A 16,454-nucleotide genomic window follows, 5' to 3' on the forward strand; every position below is an offset into this window, starting at 1 on the left:
ATGCTCCTAGCTCAGTCCAGCCCAATTACTCATTTTCCCTTATAAAATACAGTTATTCTCCTTCACGACGCCACCGGTAGAAGCCCTAGCCCCAATGTTGGTTTGTTTTTTGTCATAGTTTAGCTTGAATTGAGGTAAGAACTCGTTCCATTTGACCAATTTCAATTTTGGCATATAATCATCCATTTGACCAGTATAAGCCCTAGCCCCAATGTTGGTTTGTTTACTATATTTTTTTAGGGATATTGGTTTTTAATACTCCCAACTTTCCCTCATTGGTAAATAACACTCCCAACTTTCGATTTGTCGCCTACCACTCCCAACTTTCACCATATTTTCTTATACCACTCCCCGCCTAAAGGAACACTAACCTCGTTAATATTTTGAACTAAAAATGTCATTCAAATTATTTGAACGGGTAAAACATAAATTTTATTTTTAATATTCAAATTATTCCGGCAGCAATCCTCACCTTAGCCGTTACTCTCTCACTCGAAGACCGTGAGGTCTTAGCCAACATGAGTACTCGTTCTATCAAATCCACAAACCCTAGGTCATCCAATAATAATAATAATAATAAGTCACCGGCCGTACACAAATCTTCGGTATTCGACTGGGATTGCTTCGACTGTTACACTAACAACTGGTTCCGGTGGGACACGTCAGCTAACGGTGAGCTAATTTATCAAGTTATCGAAGCGTTTAGAGAAAACCTTACCAGTGGTGAACATGAACAGGTTAATTGTCACGTCGGCCGGAAACCTAAGAAGCCGAGTCACCGGAAGCTCGCCGGAAAAGCCTTAACTCCGCCTCCAGAGGTTTCGGTTTTGGTTTCGCCGCCGTACGACGTCGCATTATCTGAAGAATGTGCGGAGTCGCCGCCATCGCCTCCGTTGTCGGAAACGGATGAGACGACGGTGGTTAAAGGTTCTCCAGCGAGAAAGGTGGTGGCGGACGGGAAAGGGTTGTTTAATTGGCGTTTATGGGGAATTTGGGGTCCGTGATAATTTGAAGAATAATAATTTTTAACATCTCTATGTGTGTAAAATTTCTGTTTTACCCCCTCAAATAATTTGAATGAAATTTTTAGTTCAAAACATTTACGAAGTTAATGTTTCTTTAGACGGGGAGTGGTATAAGAAAATATGGTGAAAATTGGGAGTGTTAGGCAAAATTGAAAGTTGGGAGTGTGATCTACCAATGAGGGAAAGTTGGGAGTATTAAAAACTAATATCCCTAAAAAAATGAACAAAGTAAAAACACAAAATTATTTCCATTGTCTTCCTCGTTCTATAAAAAAAACAATGTTGAAGAATAATATACCATTATGTCTTTTTATTTATCATTGTGTTTATTGTTTTATTTTCGTTATTAATTGTGTTTTTTTCCCTTGAGTTTGTCTTTTTTTCTTGATATTGTGTTATATTACTCTATATTGTGTTATATTTTGTGACATATAGTGTCTTATTTTGTTTATCATTGTGTTTTTTGTTTATTTTCGTTATTGTATATTTTCATTGTTTTTTTGTAACGGTAATGGCGAGGGAAACATTTAGTTTTTTTTAATTTTTTTCGTTTTCTATGTATTTTGAATTATAATTATATATTTTTTTATATTTTTTATCACACATCCTTTTCACGTTTTGTTAGTGCACGGTTTTGTTAGTCTACGGTTTTGTTTACCAGTCACAAACCGTGCACTAACAGACACCCACTTGACTGATGATTTTAGGGCTTGTGCAGACAAACAATCTTTTAAACTTTTTCAGCAAACCAATAACTTTTAGCTTCTCACATAAGATCTCCCCCTCAAAGTGAGCAACTCTTGGAGATCATCCCGACCATCCACTGGCGTATGATATGGTTCAATCTTTTAACAATCAGCAGCAAGTCATCAGCTATCTGTCAGCACCGGTAAAGAAAACATATCTTTACGTTTAACCTCGTCACACATCTTCATGAACAACTCGATCATTCAACATCTTTCACTTCGGTTTTCCCTCTCTTGATAACGTTTATCCCAGATAACTCTTTGAAGTTCTTCCACATCTCATTCGCAAAGATGCACTAATGTTTGGGCATCATAAGATTCAGAGTTCCAACCTCCATTAATAAACCCCAAATGATCAAATTCTTTAATCTAATGACAAGACTCGTATATTCTTCAATAAGATCAACACGTTCGAGAATCGTCCCCCTCAACAGAAGTAATCCGCTGTTTACTCGTAGCCAACATAGTTAGGATCAAGTCCCTCAGAAAGAAGTAAACGGACAGACACTCGTATCCCACATAGTCAGGTTTCAATCTTGAACAAATCAATCACCAATCGAAAAACAACTGCAGTCTTGAACTCAGTTAAACGCAGCTTTTCAAACACGAATTACCACCCGAATTGCAGTAATTTTTCAAGAAACCTTGCAAACGTAGGAAGATACAAGCCAAATAATCTCAAATGAAAGTTTTATCTCCCCCTTTTTCTTGACAAATTCGGCAAGGTCTTAAATAATCTTCAAGGTTCACAAACAAACACACTCCTCCTTAAATTACACGAGATCTCCCCCTCGGCCAGTCGAAACGCATAAACAGTCAACCGGAAAATATATTACCAAAATTTGAGAGAAGAGTACCCAATACATTAGGAACATCCTAGAAAGTTTCGATTAAGAAAATTTTTCCCGATTTTCCCGCCAAAAACTCACCGAAAATTTTCGAAAAATAAATTTTAACGCCAAAATTTTCAAGAATGAAAACTCACTTACGAGGAGCATTCAGGAAAAAATTTGTGCAAGAAAATTTTTCCCGCCATTTTACTTTTTTTTTAACGAATCACCTCTCTCATTCGTTATACATATCCACTCCCAATTCGTTAACTCAGTTCGTGCTCCCCATTCGTCAATCAATCAGTTCGTTATAATTACCAACTCTAATTCGTTATAACAGTTACACGAATGGCCTCCTATTCGTTAAGATTTCCAATTCGTCATACCCATTAACGAATTACCTTACTTCGTTATCATTAACTTAACGAATTAACTTAACGAATTGCCTTAATTTGTTACCTTTAACTTAACGAATCTCCTTGACGAATTAACTTAATTCGTTACTATTACCTTAACGAATTAACATTTAATTCGTTACATTTTCCTTAACGAATTGCTACAGTAGATTCGTTAGACTCCTTAACGAATTAGCTACAGTAACAACGAATCAGGTTGTTGGATCTGAGGTGTTCGCCGGAAAAACGTAATTCCTCGGAAAATACTGTTACATCGCCGGAAAATCATTGATCTGACCGGAATCTGCAGATCTAAGCTTCAACCATGGTGAAATCATCAAAACACCATAATTACCCATGAAAATCTACCTGAACACTCGGTTCTTCACATTGATTACGAATCTAACACCCAATTAACTTAACGATTACTTATTCATCACCAAATAATCAACCCATAACATGCTCTTCAATGGTGAAATCTTCAATTCACCATAATTAACCACCAAAATCCACAGAAACATGCGGATTTCAATAATAAACACAAATTAATCATCCAATTAACTTAACAACCACATAATCATCACAAACCGAATCAAAAGTTAACATGCTCTTCCATGGTGAATCACTCAATACACCATAACTCAACACCAAATTACACAGGATGTTCCCTCTTCTATCAATAAACACGTATTCACACTCAAATCCATCTATAACACACTAATTTACTCCAAATCTGACCAAAACCCGAAGAACACGAAAAACTCAGATTCATACCTTATTATTGATGCATCGAGAGCAGCTCCTGCTCTGATACCAATTGAGAGAACGTCATATAGACCAAGATCTAGCCGCTAATACGATACATCAACAAGAATCGATACTTTAAATATAATATTTTATTGATAAATATGGAGTAAATACATTATGGTGAAGATAAGTTATGGAGAGAATAATTTATCTATGTACAAGTTCTCTCCCTAAATATGTACAAGTTCTCTACTAAATTATGAGCATGAGCTCCCTATTTATAGGCTATTTTACAATATACATTAAATACGAAGACTAAACCGCCTATAACTTATTCGATCGCTACGGACACCAAAACCGTGCACTAACACGTTTCTTTCTTTTTTTTTTCATTCATTCCAACCTTTTCCTTATACGTAACTCATACTTTTATTTCAAAATAAGACCTACATAAGTACATGAAATTTTTAAAACCATTAGTGATTTTTAAAATCTTTTACTTCAAATATATGTATTTTTTCAATAGTTAACCTTTAAACATGTAAATATCGTAAATATATATAAACGAAACCTTTAAAAACTATATGGTTGCTCTTCATCTCTTATCAAGCCACCAGATTGCTTTATTTTAAATGAAGGTTTCTCATGCATTTGACCTGAATGCTTGGGTATGGGTCTTACTAAACCTAGATAACCCTTAAACGTGTTATAACATCTCATTATATTTAAAATTAATCTCACCGAGTATTTGATATGAAAATCCTATAAAATAGAGATGTATTACAAATTAATATCAATTTTCTTAAAAAAAGATATTATTTATAATTAAACAACAATTTATAATAAAAAAAACTAAGCAGGTTATGGATCTCACCAAACTCAGATAACTTTTAAATGAGTTATAACATCTCATTTATGTGTATGGGTCAAGTTATTCTACAAATGAGAATAAAAATGAGAAGAATGAGAATGATTTCTAGCCACACAAAAAAACCCCTAAAAAATAAAAATAAAATAAATAAAAAAATCATAACTCAAAAATTAATAAAAAAAACGAAAATGTAAAAACACAAAATGTTTCAGTCGACTATCTCGTTCTCATAAAAAAAACACAATGGTAAGTGAAAAAGTCGTTGTGTCTTTTTGTGTATCAAATTTTTTGTGTTTATTTTCGTCATTGATTGTGTCTTTTTTCCTTGACATTGATTGTGTATTTTTTTTCATTATATTGCGTTATATTACTCACCATTTTGTTATATTTTGCGATATACTGTGTCTTTTTAGTTATAATTGTGTATTTTATTCATTTTCGTCATTGTGTCTTTGATCTCGCCATTGTCTTTTGTAACTTTTTTTATTTTTTCTGAACAAGAATGATGGCGGAAACATTTTGGTTTTTTAATTTTTTTCGTTTTTTATTTATAATATGATTTATGATTTTTTTATTATTTTTTTGAATTTATTTTCAAGGTACTTTTTGTGTAGTCACAAATTTTTCTCGCATTTCTAATTTTTGTCTCCTATTGTATATTAACTTTACCCTTATGTGTAAAACCATTTCATTAAAAAACTAAGTATATTATTAACCTATTTATAATAAATAAAATTAAAATCTAAATACATATATAAATATTAGAAACGAATTATATAAAACAATCTTCGTAATACAAGATATGAAAACTAATATTTGATATCCAAAATAATTCGCAACCTATCATTATTACAATTATTTTTAGCTTCTAATTTCAAGCTCTACTGATAAAAAGAAGTTTGTGTTAGTTGGGCAAAATATCTAACGTGTAATTAACTATTTTTTAAAAAACTTTTATGTGCTAAGTCAAAATTAACGACATGGCATTATTACTACAGTTTAATTGGCAACTTGTTCTGAAAATGAGTATGTGCCTTTTTCTTTTCTTTTATAGAATATATCAAAACTTTTTGTATTTTTGGTACATTATAAGTGATCGATTTAGCGCCTGCAACAGGTTCTAGATATTAAAAAAGTACTTTTGTGCCGTCGCATAAAATAATAAAACATGTTAAATATTATAAATCACACAGTTAGGTGGGCTTTCACTATTTTTAGAATCAAATTATAAATAAAACAATCTCCTCTGCACAACAAACACAACTTAGACAACAACTCTTCAATCAATGGAATTCCTGATTGTTGTAAGTCTGCTCTTATCTTGCATACTTATTCAAGCCATGTTCTCGATTTTTAGGGTCGAAAAATCCAAGAACTTACCTCCAGGCCCAACAAGGCTACCGATAATTGGAAACCTCCACTTGCTTGGTGACCAACCACACCAGTCCCTAGCTAAACTAGCAAAAATCCATGGCCCAATAATGTCTTTGAAACTTGGCCAGATCACTACACTTGTTATCTCCTCAGCCTCTGCTGCCAAAGAAGTACTCCAAAAGCAAGACCTTGCTTTCTCCACTCGTCATGTCCCTGACGCAGTACATTCCCATGACCACGCCCAACACTCTGTCGCATGGCTACCAGTCTGCACCGAGTGGCGCACCCTCAGAAGGATCCTTAATTCCAATATCTTCTCCAACAACTCCCTTGAAGCTAGGCAGTATTTGAGGAGCCAGAAAGTTGAAGAGCTAGTAGCATACTGCAAGAAAGCTAGCATATCGAACGAGTATGTTGACATAAATCGTGCTGCATTCAGAACATCACTAAATATTTTATCCAGCACTATTTTATCTAAGGATCTAATAGACCCGTATAAGGATTCAGCTACAAATTTGAAGGAGGCAATTGGAAACGCTATGGTGGAGTGTGCGAAGCCAAATCTTGTTGACTTTTTTCCGGTGTTGAAGAAGATTGATCCACAAGGAATAAGGAGAAGAATGACTCGTCATGTTGGAAAGGTTCTTGAGGTATTTGAAGACTTAATCGAAGAGAGGCTGCAAATGGGAAGATTTGAGCAAGGAGATGTATTGGATGTGTGTTTGAAAATCAATCAAAATAACCCAAACGAGATCAATCACACGCATATAAAGAGCTTGGTTTTGGTGAGTTACAATTTCATGAGTTTTCAATAGTATTGATGATAGGTTTTTTTGCCATAAGAGAACTAAATATCAAATATATATGTATATTTTCTAATAGCTAAAATCAACTTCTTGGAACTTTCCTTTCTTGTTTCATGGTTAATTAACATATAACTTCGTCTTCGTATGATGGTCTAGGATTTATTTGGTGCTGGAACTGATACAATCTCAAGTACATTAGAATGGGCAATGACAGAAGTACTACGCAACCCACATATCATGATTAGAGCTAAAGAGGAGCTTGAACAAGTAATTGGTAAAGGCAAAATTGTAAAAGAGGACGATGTCTTAAGGTTACCCTACTTATCGTGCATTGTGAAAGAAACCTTAAGATTCCACCCGCCAGTCCCTTTCCTCCTTCCTCGAAGAGTTGATAAACAAGTACAACTCAATGGATACATCATTCCAAAGGGCACTCAGGTGCTTGTAAATGCATGGGCCATAGGACGTGACCCAATTGTATGGGATGACCCACTAGAGTTGAAGCCACAAAGATTTATGATGTCAGGGGTTGATGTCCGAGGTCAGGATTTCAATCTAATCCCATTTGGAGCCGGACGAAGAATATGCCCTGGTTTGCCACTTGCTATTCAGATGATCCCAATGATGTTGGGCTCATTACTCAATAGTTTCGATTGGAGTCTAGACACGCATATTCAGCACGAGGGTTTGGACATGAATGAGAAATTTGGAATCACCTTATCCAAAGCCAAACCTCTTTGTGTTGTTCCAATACCGCTAAATTAGCTTCCATCCATTTTAATTTGAGTGTTCGTCCAACCACCAGTCAAACTCAGAGGGAACATTAACAAGAGAACATATTTGATGATATGTACGTTATACTTGTTTTATGATTCTATTGATTGTATATCATATCCATATATAGTATTAGTTTGTATTGAGTTTAATCGTAATTTCCTGTCTATATAAAGGATTTGATATAATCATTAATACGTCGATCATCATTTTAAACTATATATAACATTGATACCTTTGATGTAATATAAACTAGTGGGTTTAAGTTATTCTACAAAGGATAACAAAAATAAGAAGGATGAGAAGGATTTCTAGCCACACAAAAAAATCCCTAAAAAAATAAATAAAAAAATCATAATTCAAAATGTAATAAAAAAACGAAAAAACACAAAAATGTTTCCACTGTATTTCCCGTTCTCATAAAAAAACAAAAACAACACAATGATAAGTGAAAAACGCCGTTGTGTCTTTTTATTTATCATTGTGTGTTATGTTCATTTCGTCATTAATTATGTCTTTTTTCCTTGATATTGTGTCTTTTTTTCTTTATATTGTGTTATATTACTCAACATTGTGTTATATATTGCGATCTATTGTGTCTTTTTTTAGTTATAATGTGTATGTTCATTTTTGTCATTGTGTCTTTGATCTCGCCATTGTGTTTTTTGGTCAAATTTTTTATATATTTTCTTATTTTTTTGAGCGGGAATGATTGCGGAAACATTTTAGTTGGTTAATTTTTCGTTTTATATTTTTATTTTGAGTTATGATTTTCTTATTATTTTTTTTGAATTTATTTTTAAGAGTTTTTTGTATGATCACAAATTATTCTTACACTTCTTATTTTTATCTCCCTTGTATTTTAACTATACCCATACAAACTATATATATAAAGGAAACAAAATAGCGGAAAAGTAGCAATCAACTGATTAAATATCTTTTTATTATTAAAATCCTTAACATTACCATATCACCAAAGTCATCAACGACCATCAAAGCAACCTACTACGGTACAACAATACCGCTCCACATACAGTAATCAGCCAATGGTTTTTAGGGATGTTTGACTAAGTTTTTAAAAATTCTTTATTTGTTTTCTAGAAAGAAAAAAAAAATAGTTGGTAAGCTTTGTTATAAAGCTTAATAAGGTTCATATTGGAGATTTTAAAAATTACTTTTCTTTTTCAGAAAGCAAATTATAAATGTTTAGAAGCTCAGAAGCTCAGCCAACACCCCTTTATTCTAATACTAGCTTATTGACACGTGGACGTCATGAGTGGAAAAATATAAATCATGTAACATCCACACGTAATATAAAAGTGAAAAACATAATTTCATATATGCTTGTGGAGACGACAACATGATATATAATTGTTAATAATGCCGGTAACAAAATAAAAGATTATTAAACATAACTTTCAACGAAATAACAACCATTTTTACAATTATTAGATAGATAATTAAACTTCAAAATGAAAATTTCATGAATTACTAAATAGTTCCTTATAAACTACATTTATAGCTTTATTTGTAACTTTACATTCTCTCTAATATAAGCATTTTAACACCGTCTCTAATATTCACTCGTGATAAAGCCACATATAGTTGATCATGTGTAAACACCGGTTCTCGCAGGTATACACCGACTCTTGTTAGTGATTGGCCTTGACTTTTGTTAATGGTCATTGCAAAACAAACCACAACAGAAAGCTGTCATTTTTTTTATTTGAATGACAGTTTCTTATCTGAAAGAGTTAGACCACTGCGAGTTATATAAGTGCGAAAGACAATGTCAGTACCTGAAATAACCTTCACTTCGATAAAATTCCTCTCCAAGTTAATTACTTGTAATCTCGTTTCGTTGCATAAACCGTTCTTCTGATCAATATTCCTTAGTAACATTATTGACACACCAACTTTTAATTAGAACCAATCTATGATTAGGCATACCAGACATCTTTAAACCATTTAGAAAATCCGGTGAGTGTAATGCTTGATCGAAACCAGAACCAACACTATCAGACTTGTCTATACTATCAGAACTTAGCTATTTAACTTCTCCGGGAAACAAAGACAAAAATATGTCATTAATGTCTTGGACAAACTCATTTAAAGGTGCAAGTATGACCATTTCTTGAAAATATGAAATAACATTAAAATTTTCCAATAATACTGGATATACAAAATTAATCAGATCATAAATAGGATGAGATGAATCACCAATCAAAAGATCACCTGGTATATATATAATGGCATTGTTGTATTTATAAATAATGAAATGCAAATGGTGTATTTATATATAAATGATAATTTTACATGAATTATAAGACATCATAACTTATTTGAATCAAATACAAAACCATACAAAGACTAACAAAAATAAATGAAAAAAATATTTTATAACTTATACCATGAGTACAATAACAAGTAAACAAAGAAATTAGTCTCCAAATCAACAAAACAATTTTACAATTTTAATTCAACAATACTTCTATCTCAATGTTGATTTAAAAGATGAACTTTATCTAAGACATTTATTATACATCAATAAATGTAATGTGTATTACTCAAAGATAGTACCCGTGTTTATTTGCACATCAATGTTAAAAGATTAACAATATTTAAGACATCACTTTTTATAAGTATATTTTAAAATTATGTTACAAAACAAATTGGTATGACAATCTAAAACTTAAAGTTAGTTATTCATAATACTATAACTAATTTATCTTCAAAATAAAGTCTTAATCTGTAATATCCTAAAATTTCGAATAATAACATTTAATATATTATTTATTACGATGGGAAAGTTACTTGCGTTGATAAAGAAATAATAAATAATAAAGATGGAAAGATAAGTAGGCTAATTAGATAGAATTAATTATGAACCAAAAAGGAAAGATGGGCTTTAAGTCCATGGGCTTAAGGGAGTATAAATACCCCTTAAACCCTAATCCTTTCCATTTCCATCCATCCTACACCATAGCCTACACCTTAAAACACACACTTAAGCCAAACACACCTCTATAGTCTTCGGCCATCATCCGAACCCGAAACCAAGCATAGTGATATTAAATCTTCGATCATACAAGTAAACTAACAAGTCCAAGATCACGTATCAAACTAACCCGAGTGAATCATAAAGGTACGTTTTAGCTTAAAGGTTACATTTTTTAGTCCGTTTTCCCTAGATTGATACGAAGAAGGATCGGTCATCCTTATGCAATAAAAATGTGAACTTGATGTTAAAAATGGACTTAATCAACTTGTAAGTTAAAGATTTAGCTAAAAACGGGTTTAAAGGTAATAAAGGTTTAAGCTTTATGCTAAAAACGGGTTAGGTCTTGACGATGGGTTGAGGGGGAATGTAAAACGGTTAATAATAGTGGAAAAGGGTGGTTAAAGTTCATGATATGGATCGTAAACAATTAATTAGGTTAGCAAGGAGATGAAAAGATAGAAAAATATGGTCAGATGTGGTCTGATAGTATCAAGATATGAGTTTCGGCCAACTCGATTTCTCGGTCAACGAGGGTTCTCGGTGACCTGAGTTCTAGGTGACCAAGGGTTCTCGGTCAAACTGGATCTTTCGGTCAAATATGGGTTCTCGGTCAACGCGAGATCTCGGTCAACCTTGAGTTCTCGGTTCACCTTGAGATCTCGGTTGAGTTCTCTGCCTTAGAGTTCCCGGCCATTTAGTGACCTATTGTGGTATGTGGTCCTGACCCAGCTAGACCCACAAGCCAAAATGAACAGTGGTCCTGAACTAACTAGTTGGCCCATCGGTATAAGTTAAACAAACGAGCCCAACTTAGACAGCTTGATTAATTAACTAAAACTGACCTAATTAATTAAGCGGGTAATTAACGAATACACACACATACACACACACACACACACACACACACACACACATATATATATATATTTAACAGTTAGTGGGGCTCAGTTAAAGAAAGGAATAACGATTAACGGAGAGCGTAACAGGATCCAAGTGAGTTTCTAGCCCCATTCCTTGCTATTTTTTCGGGGCTGTGTGCATACTTGCTGTGATTAGTTAATACACTTACCTTAGGTGGTAAGTGTATGCCTATTATCATATATGTGAAGGTTATAAATGAATGCTTGACGGTACATGAACGATCTTCGTATATAGCATGTACTATCAGGAGATAGATTAAAGATGTGATTGTTTATATATGTTGTATGCATGATATATGTATGTTATAGATTAATGAGTATGTAAGAAAGTATATAAAATTTATAAACGAAAAGGAAAGAATTATATGAAGGAATTGTGCTAAAGGGTGGCAGACTCTAATAATATCTGTGACGAAGGGTGGCAGACCCTAATAATATTTGTGATGTAGGGTGACAGACCCTAGTAATATTTGTGAAGAAGGGTGGCAGACCCTAATAATATCTGTGAGGTTATAGGGCGAGAGGCACTTTAAGGGTGGTAGACCCTAATAATATATGTGAGGTTATAGGGCGAAAGGCTCTTTAAAACGTATAAGTATATATGTAAAGAAAGATAAAATATGAAGTACGAAAGAAAGAAAGTATGAAAGTAAGAACGAAAGTATATACTTACGTATGTATGAAAGAAGGTAAAGAAGGTCAAGTATGTAATATAAGAACGTATTGTATGTTAGCTGTATTAACTAGAACTCACTCAACGTAGCTGACTTTTAGTATGCACGCAGGTGAATAGATTGAAACAGTTAGCTTGAGAAGGACACATGGCAGGATTGGACGAGGCTGACATCTGAAGACTTGTCGTGATGTTTTGATACTATAATTTAAGTTATGTTTTAAAAGACAAAATATGGATGTTTGTAACGAATGGTTTAAGTTTTATTATTTCCGCAAAAATTTTTAATTAACTATGATATTTAGAACTGTGTTTATGAGTAAATCTAACGTCCAATGTAGGGCACTGGTAACGGGGCCTTACAAGTTGGTATCAGAGCAATGTTCGATAGATTTAAGCATCCTGCATGCTTAGACTCAAACAGAGAATGGGATTTAATTAAGAAAATAAAGAAGATGCCAATTCAAGATATCCATGTGTCGCTCAAGCAAGCTAAGTAAAGGTAAAGTATATGGTTAAATAATGTATGTTGATGATGGATTAATTTCTAAAGAAAGGATATGTGAATATTAAGGATAGGATTAATTGATCGCTTGATTTTATTGACTATTTGAAAGTAGAACCACCACAAATTGACTCATAAATGGAAGTGTATAGGACACGGAGAGTAACGTTATCAGCTAATCACAGATGGCCACTGTTATTACCTGTTATCCTTACTATCCTTGTACTAAATAGTTCCTTGAGTGATGATGGTTGTGTTTTCCATTTTAGAATACGATGGCTGGAGCAAGAGAGATCCTTGGCACTGTAGGTCGCACTGGACGTCGTGGCAGGCCATGCACTGTCCCACCACCTTCTGTGGAGACAGCATCCAACACAAGTGATGAAGGAAACACAGTTGGACGAAACCAATGCAACAACGAAGGGGTTCAACTAGATCCCGCAATTCAAGTAGCTATTGTTCAAGATGTAACTACTGCTGTGAAGAACTTGACTCTTGAAGGGTTTGCTAGAAGCCATGAAAGAACTGCAGAAGGAGCGAGTGGAAATGGTAAGAAAGATGATGAAAGGGAGACCTCAAGATGGTTAAGTCTGTGAAGGTCGATGATAGGAGAAGGGGCCGAGGTGGGTGCAACTACAAGTCATTTATGGGATGTGACCCACCGAAGCTGACTGGTTTGGGAGACACAGTCACTACTCTCCAATGGATAACCACTATGGACAAGGTTATCCGCATTAGCAAGTTCTGTCCCGATTAAGATGTGGGATATGCTACCCAATCGTTTGGTGATGAGGCAATGTATTGGTGGGAAACGATCGAACTGAGGAAGAGTCAAGAAGAGATTAAGGCAATGAAGTGGTAGGATCTGAAAGAGCTGGTGATGAAGAGGTTCTGTGCTGACGCTGAAGTTGAGAGGGTAGGGATGAAATTCCTGAACTTGAAAGCGGGAAAGATGACACACCGTGAGTATACCACAGAATTCAACCGAATATATAGGTTGGTGCCCGATATGGTTAACACTGAGGCTAAAAGAATCAAGTGCTATGTGAGAGGATTGCCATAAAATGTTCGCATACTAGTCAAGGCGAATAAACCTGGTACCTTTGACTCTGCTATTGAACTCGCAGAGGTGGTTTATGAGGACCTGGCTGTGGTTGATGTTGTGGTGGGAGAAGAGAAGAAATATAAGAAGTGGGTCACCCCTGCTAAACAACCTGGTAGTCAGTTGTGGAATTCCAAGGATAAGAAGCAGAAGGTGTGGGAAAGGAAGTCATGTAAGACTTGTGGTAAGATGCACGGTGTTGAGTGCAAGTGGGGTACTGGTTCTAATATGTGCCATAAGTGTGGGAAATCTAATGGTGGAAAGTGCAAGCTAGGGTCAAATGTCTGCAACAAATGTGGGAAAGTGGGGCATTATGCTCATGAATACAACGCCGAACCCACATGTTACAAATGCGGGAAGAAGGGTCATATGGCCAGGGAATGTACTGAAGCTGGTGGTTGATTGTGTGCTGCGTGTAGCTTGTAAAATGTAATGGGATTGGATATTTAGTTTTTGCACAAGAACGTGTTTTAAATTAATAAAAGTGATTTCTACTAAGACTAAACACACACAAAATTGGCAAGTGTACCTATCGTATATGTAGAATAATGTTGGTAAGAACCAAGTATCGATCCGTAGACACAAATGTTTCTAACAATGAATCGTCATTTTACTTCAATCGGAGGTTTTAATCATATTGGGGTTGATTTTTGAACTTTTTAAAAAATATAAATACTTATATGTAATATATTGGTGACCAAGATGAGAAATTCTAAACAAGTAGTTGAATTATATGAAGGCTACCATCTAAGATCAAGAATCCACTCCATTGTTCCTTGATGATTATTATACAAACATGTGATAAACTTGCCGTAATAATATATGATAGAAATAGCCCCTCATTTTCAAGTGAGCATATCCTATGACATAAAAGAAAGTAGCATGCGTATTTTAAAGTCAACCCTTTCCTAATGTCATGCTACCACGAAAATGTCAATTTGAGTTGGCAAGTAGTTTAGTAAAGTAGGAAGATTAGGATTGACTTTGATTTATCAAATACCAATTCTAACAACCTTGGGTGGTTATAGTGCATCACACAACGTCCACTTGGTTGATTTAAGTATATTAAAATTGCACATTCTGTTAACATATGATTTCTTTAACTAACGTGATAACCTAAGCAATCGTGTTAACAATGTTATTTCAGAATTACCAAAACTAAAGAAATAGATCATAACTTATATCTCATCATTTCTAAATAAAATATAAGGATCCATGTTTCGATAAATTATCAAAGTATTCTATCTTTCAAGAACATGAATCGATCATGAATGATTGTCAATATGATTGCCAATCACCAACTTTGAATTGTTGAATTAAGATGGTGAAAACATTTCTCATCAAAAGATAATTGCAAGATAACCATGTACTTTACTAAACTGAATCACATGTTTTATATATCATTAAGTAAAACAAAGCTTCTTCATAGATTTTAGATGGTAAATGGAGTTTAGCTCATAATGAGCATGGTTATGAACATTAAAGTGAACGATGATAACAAACACATGATTAAACTAGAACAATCTCACCAAAGGTGGATGAATCTTCCTTCTTAATGATGATGATGGATGATGATGATGATGGTTGATGATGATGACCTCCAAGCCTTCAAACCCTTCACTAGATCTTCAATATGAGTGTTAGTGGGTGTTTTTATAAGTGAAAATCGTATAGAATTCTCTTCAAGGCACACTTGATCAATGCAACATGAGCCACTATTTATAGGCAGTCTGGAGGATGAAGCACTGCCCTGTGCTTAGGTAGGCACGCCCCCGTGCTTTTATTGACATGTGCTAAATTCGTTTTATCTTTTTATTGAGGGTGACCATGACCCCGTGGTCAAGAGGCACGGTACCGTTCTTTTGTTCCTAGTATTTGTCTTTTCTTTTAAATTTTTGTCTTTTCTGGTGTTTAGAAGCATGGGGGCGTGTTTCTTGAGGCATGAGGGCGTGTTTCTTGCTTTTCTTGTGTTTTCTTCCATTTTTCTTTGTCTTTTCACTCGTTTCTTCGTTTGGGGCTTGATTTTACCTGAAATTATATTTTATTACGATAAGTAGCCTTCTGTGATATGTTATTTGATAAAAGTTGCATTTTTTAGAGATTATTTGATGCTATAATTTTATGTACATCAAACATCCCCACACTTGAACATTGTCTGTCCTCAAGCAATTTACTTATGAATATTCTCTAAAAGTAGCAAGTTAGGACCATAGCTTAAACATCTCCAAGAGAGTTCAAAGAAAATGGGAACAACATATCCAACCTTAAATCATTGGAATATATGCAGTGATATGTAAAAAGGTGATTTTGTTTTTATGAGCTTCTGTTTATGTAAAACGTCATGTTCTCAAATTGTTCACTCACACTCGGTTTATATATATGATCATACCTGTGATGTATGTATGTGATCACTCTTAGTCAACATGTAACTTGTGATAGATAAGCTTGTAACAAGTTCAAAGATCCACCTTTTTGAAGAGTTGCATAAATCATAAGGTAATATGGGTTGGTTTTGTAGGGTTTTGGTATGTTGTGATGGTTCAAGGGTTTCGGTTACTGATGGCGAGGATAGTAAATACAACTTCTACTGATTGTCGGGATCCTTAAGATGTCTTTCAGTGGTTAGCTCTTTCTCCCATTTTTTTTTGAAGTTTAAAACAAACCTAGTGACTCTTTTAAGATCAG

At 34.2% G+C, this 16,454-nt stretch overlaps 2 protein-coding genes across 2 annotated transcripts; both read left to right on the forward strand.

Moving 5' to 3' along the window:
- Positions 1 to 518: 518 nt before the first annotated feature.
- On the forward strand, positions 519 to 1,004 carry LOC143596925 (uncharacterized). Its single transcript, XM_077075579.1, has one exon. The coding sequence runs from the start codon at positions 519 to 521 to the stop codon at positions 1,002 to 1,004; it is 486 nt and encodes a 161-aa protein (XP_076931694.1).
- A 4,762-nt stretch (positions 1,005 to 5,766) lies between these two features.
- LOC143596928 (7-ethoxycoumarin O-deethylase-like) lies at positions 5,767 to 7,614 on the forward strand. Its single transcript, XM_077075582.1, has 2 exons — positions 5,767 to 6,773; positions 6,951 to 7,614. Exons 1-2 carry the CDS (start codon positions 5,901 to 5,903, stop codon positions 7,557 to 7,559), a joined length of 1,482 nt encoding a protein of 493 aa, XP_076931697.1. The 5' UTR covers positions 5,767 to 5,900; the 3' UTR covers positions 7,560 to 7,614.
- Positions 7,615 to 16,454: the final 8,840 nt, after the last annotated feature.

This window comes from Bidens hawaiensis, unplaced genomic scaffold, assembly GCF_021521415.1.
Source record: "Bidens hawaiensis isolate Kalapana, Puna unplaced genomic scaffold, B.hawaiensis_p1.1 tig00047383_1, whole genome shotgun sequence".
Taxonomy (NCBI): domain Eukaryota; kingdom Viridiplantae; phylum Streptophyta; class Magnoliopsida; order Asterales; family Asteraceae; genus Bidens; species Bidens hawaiensis.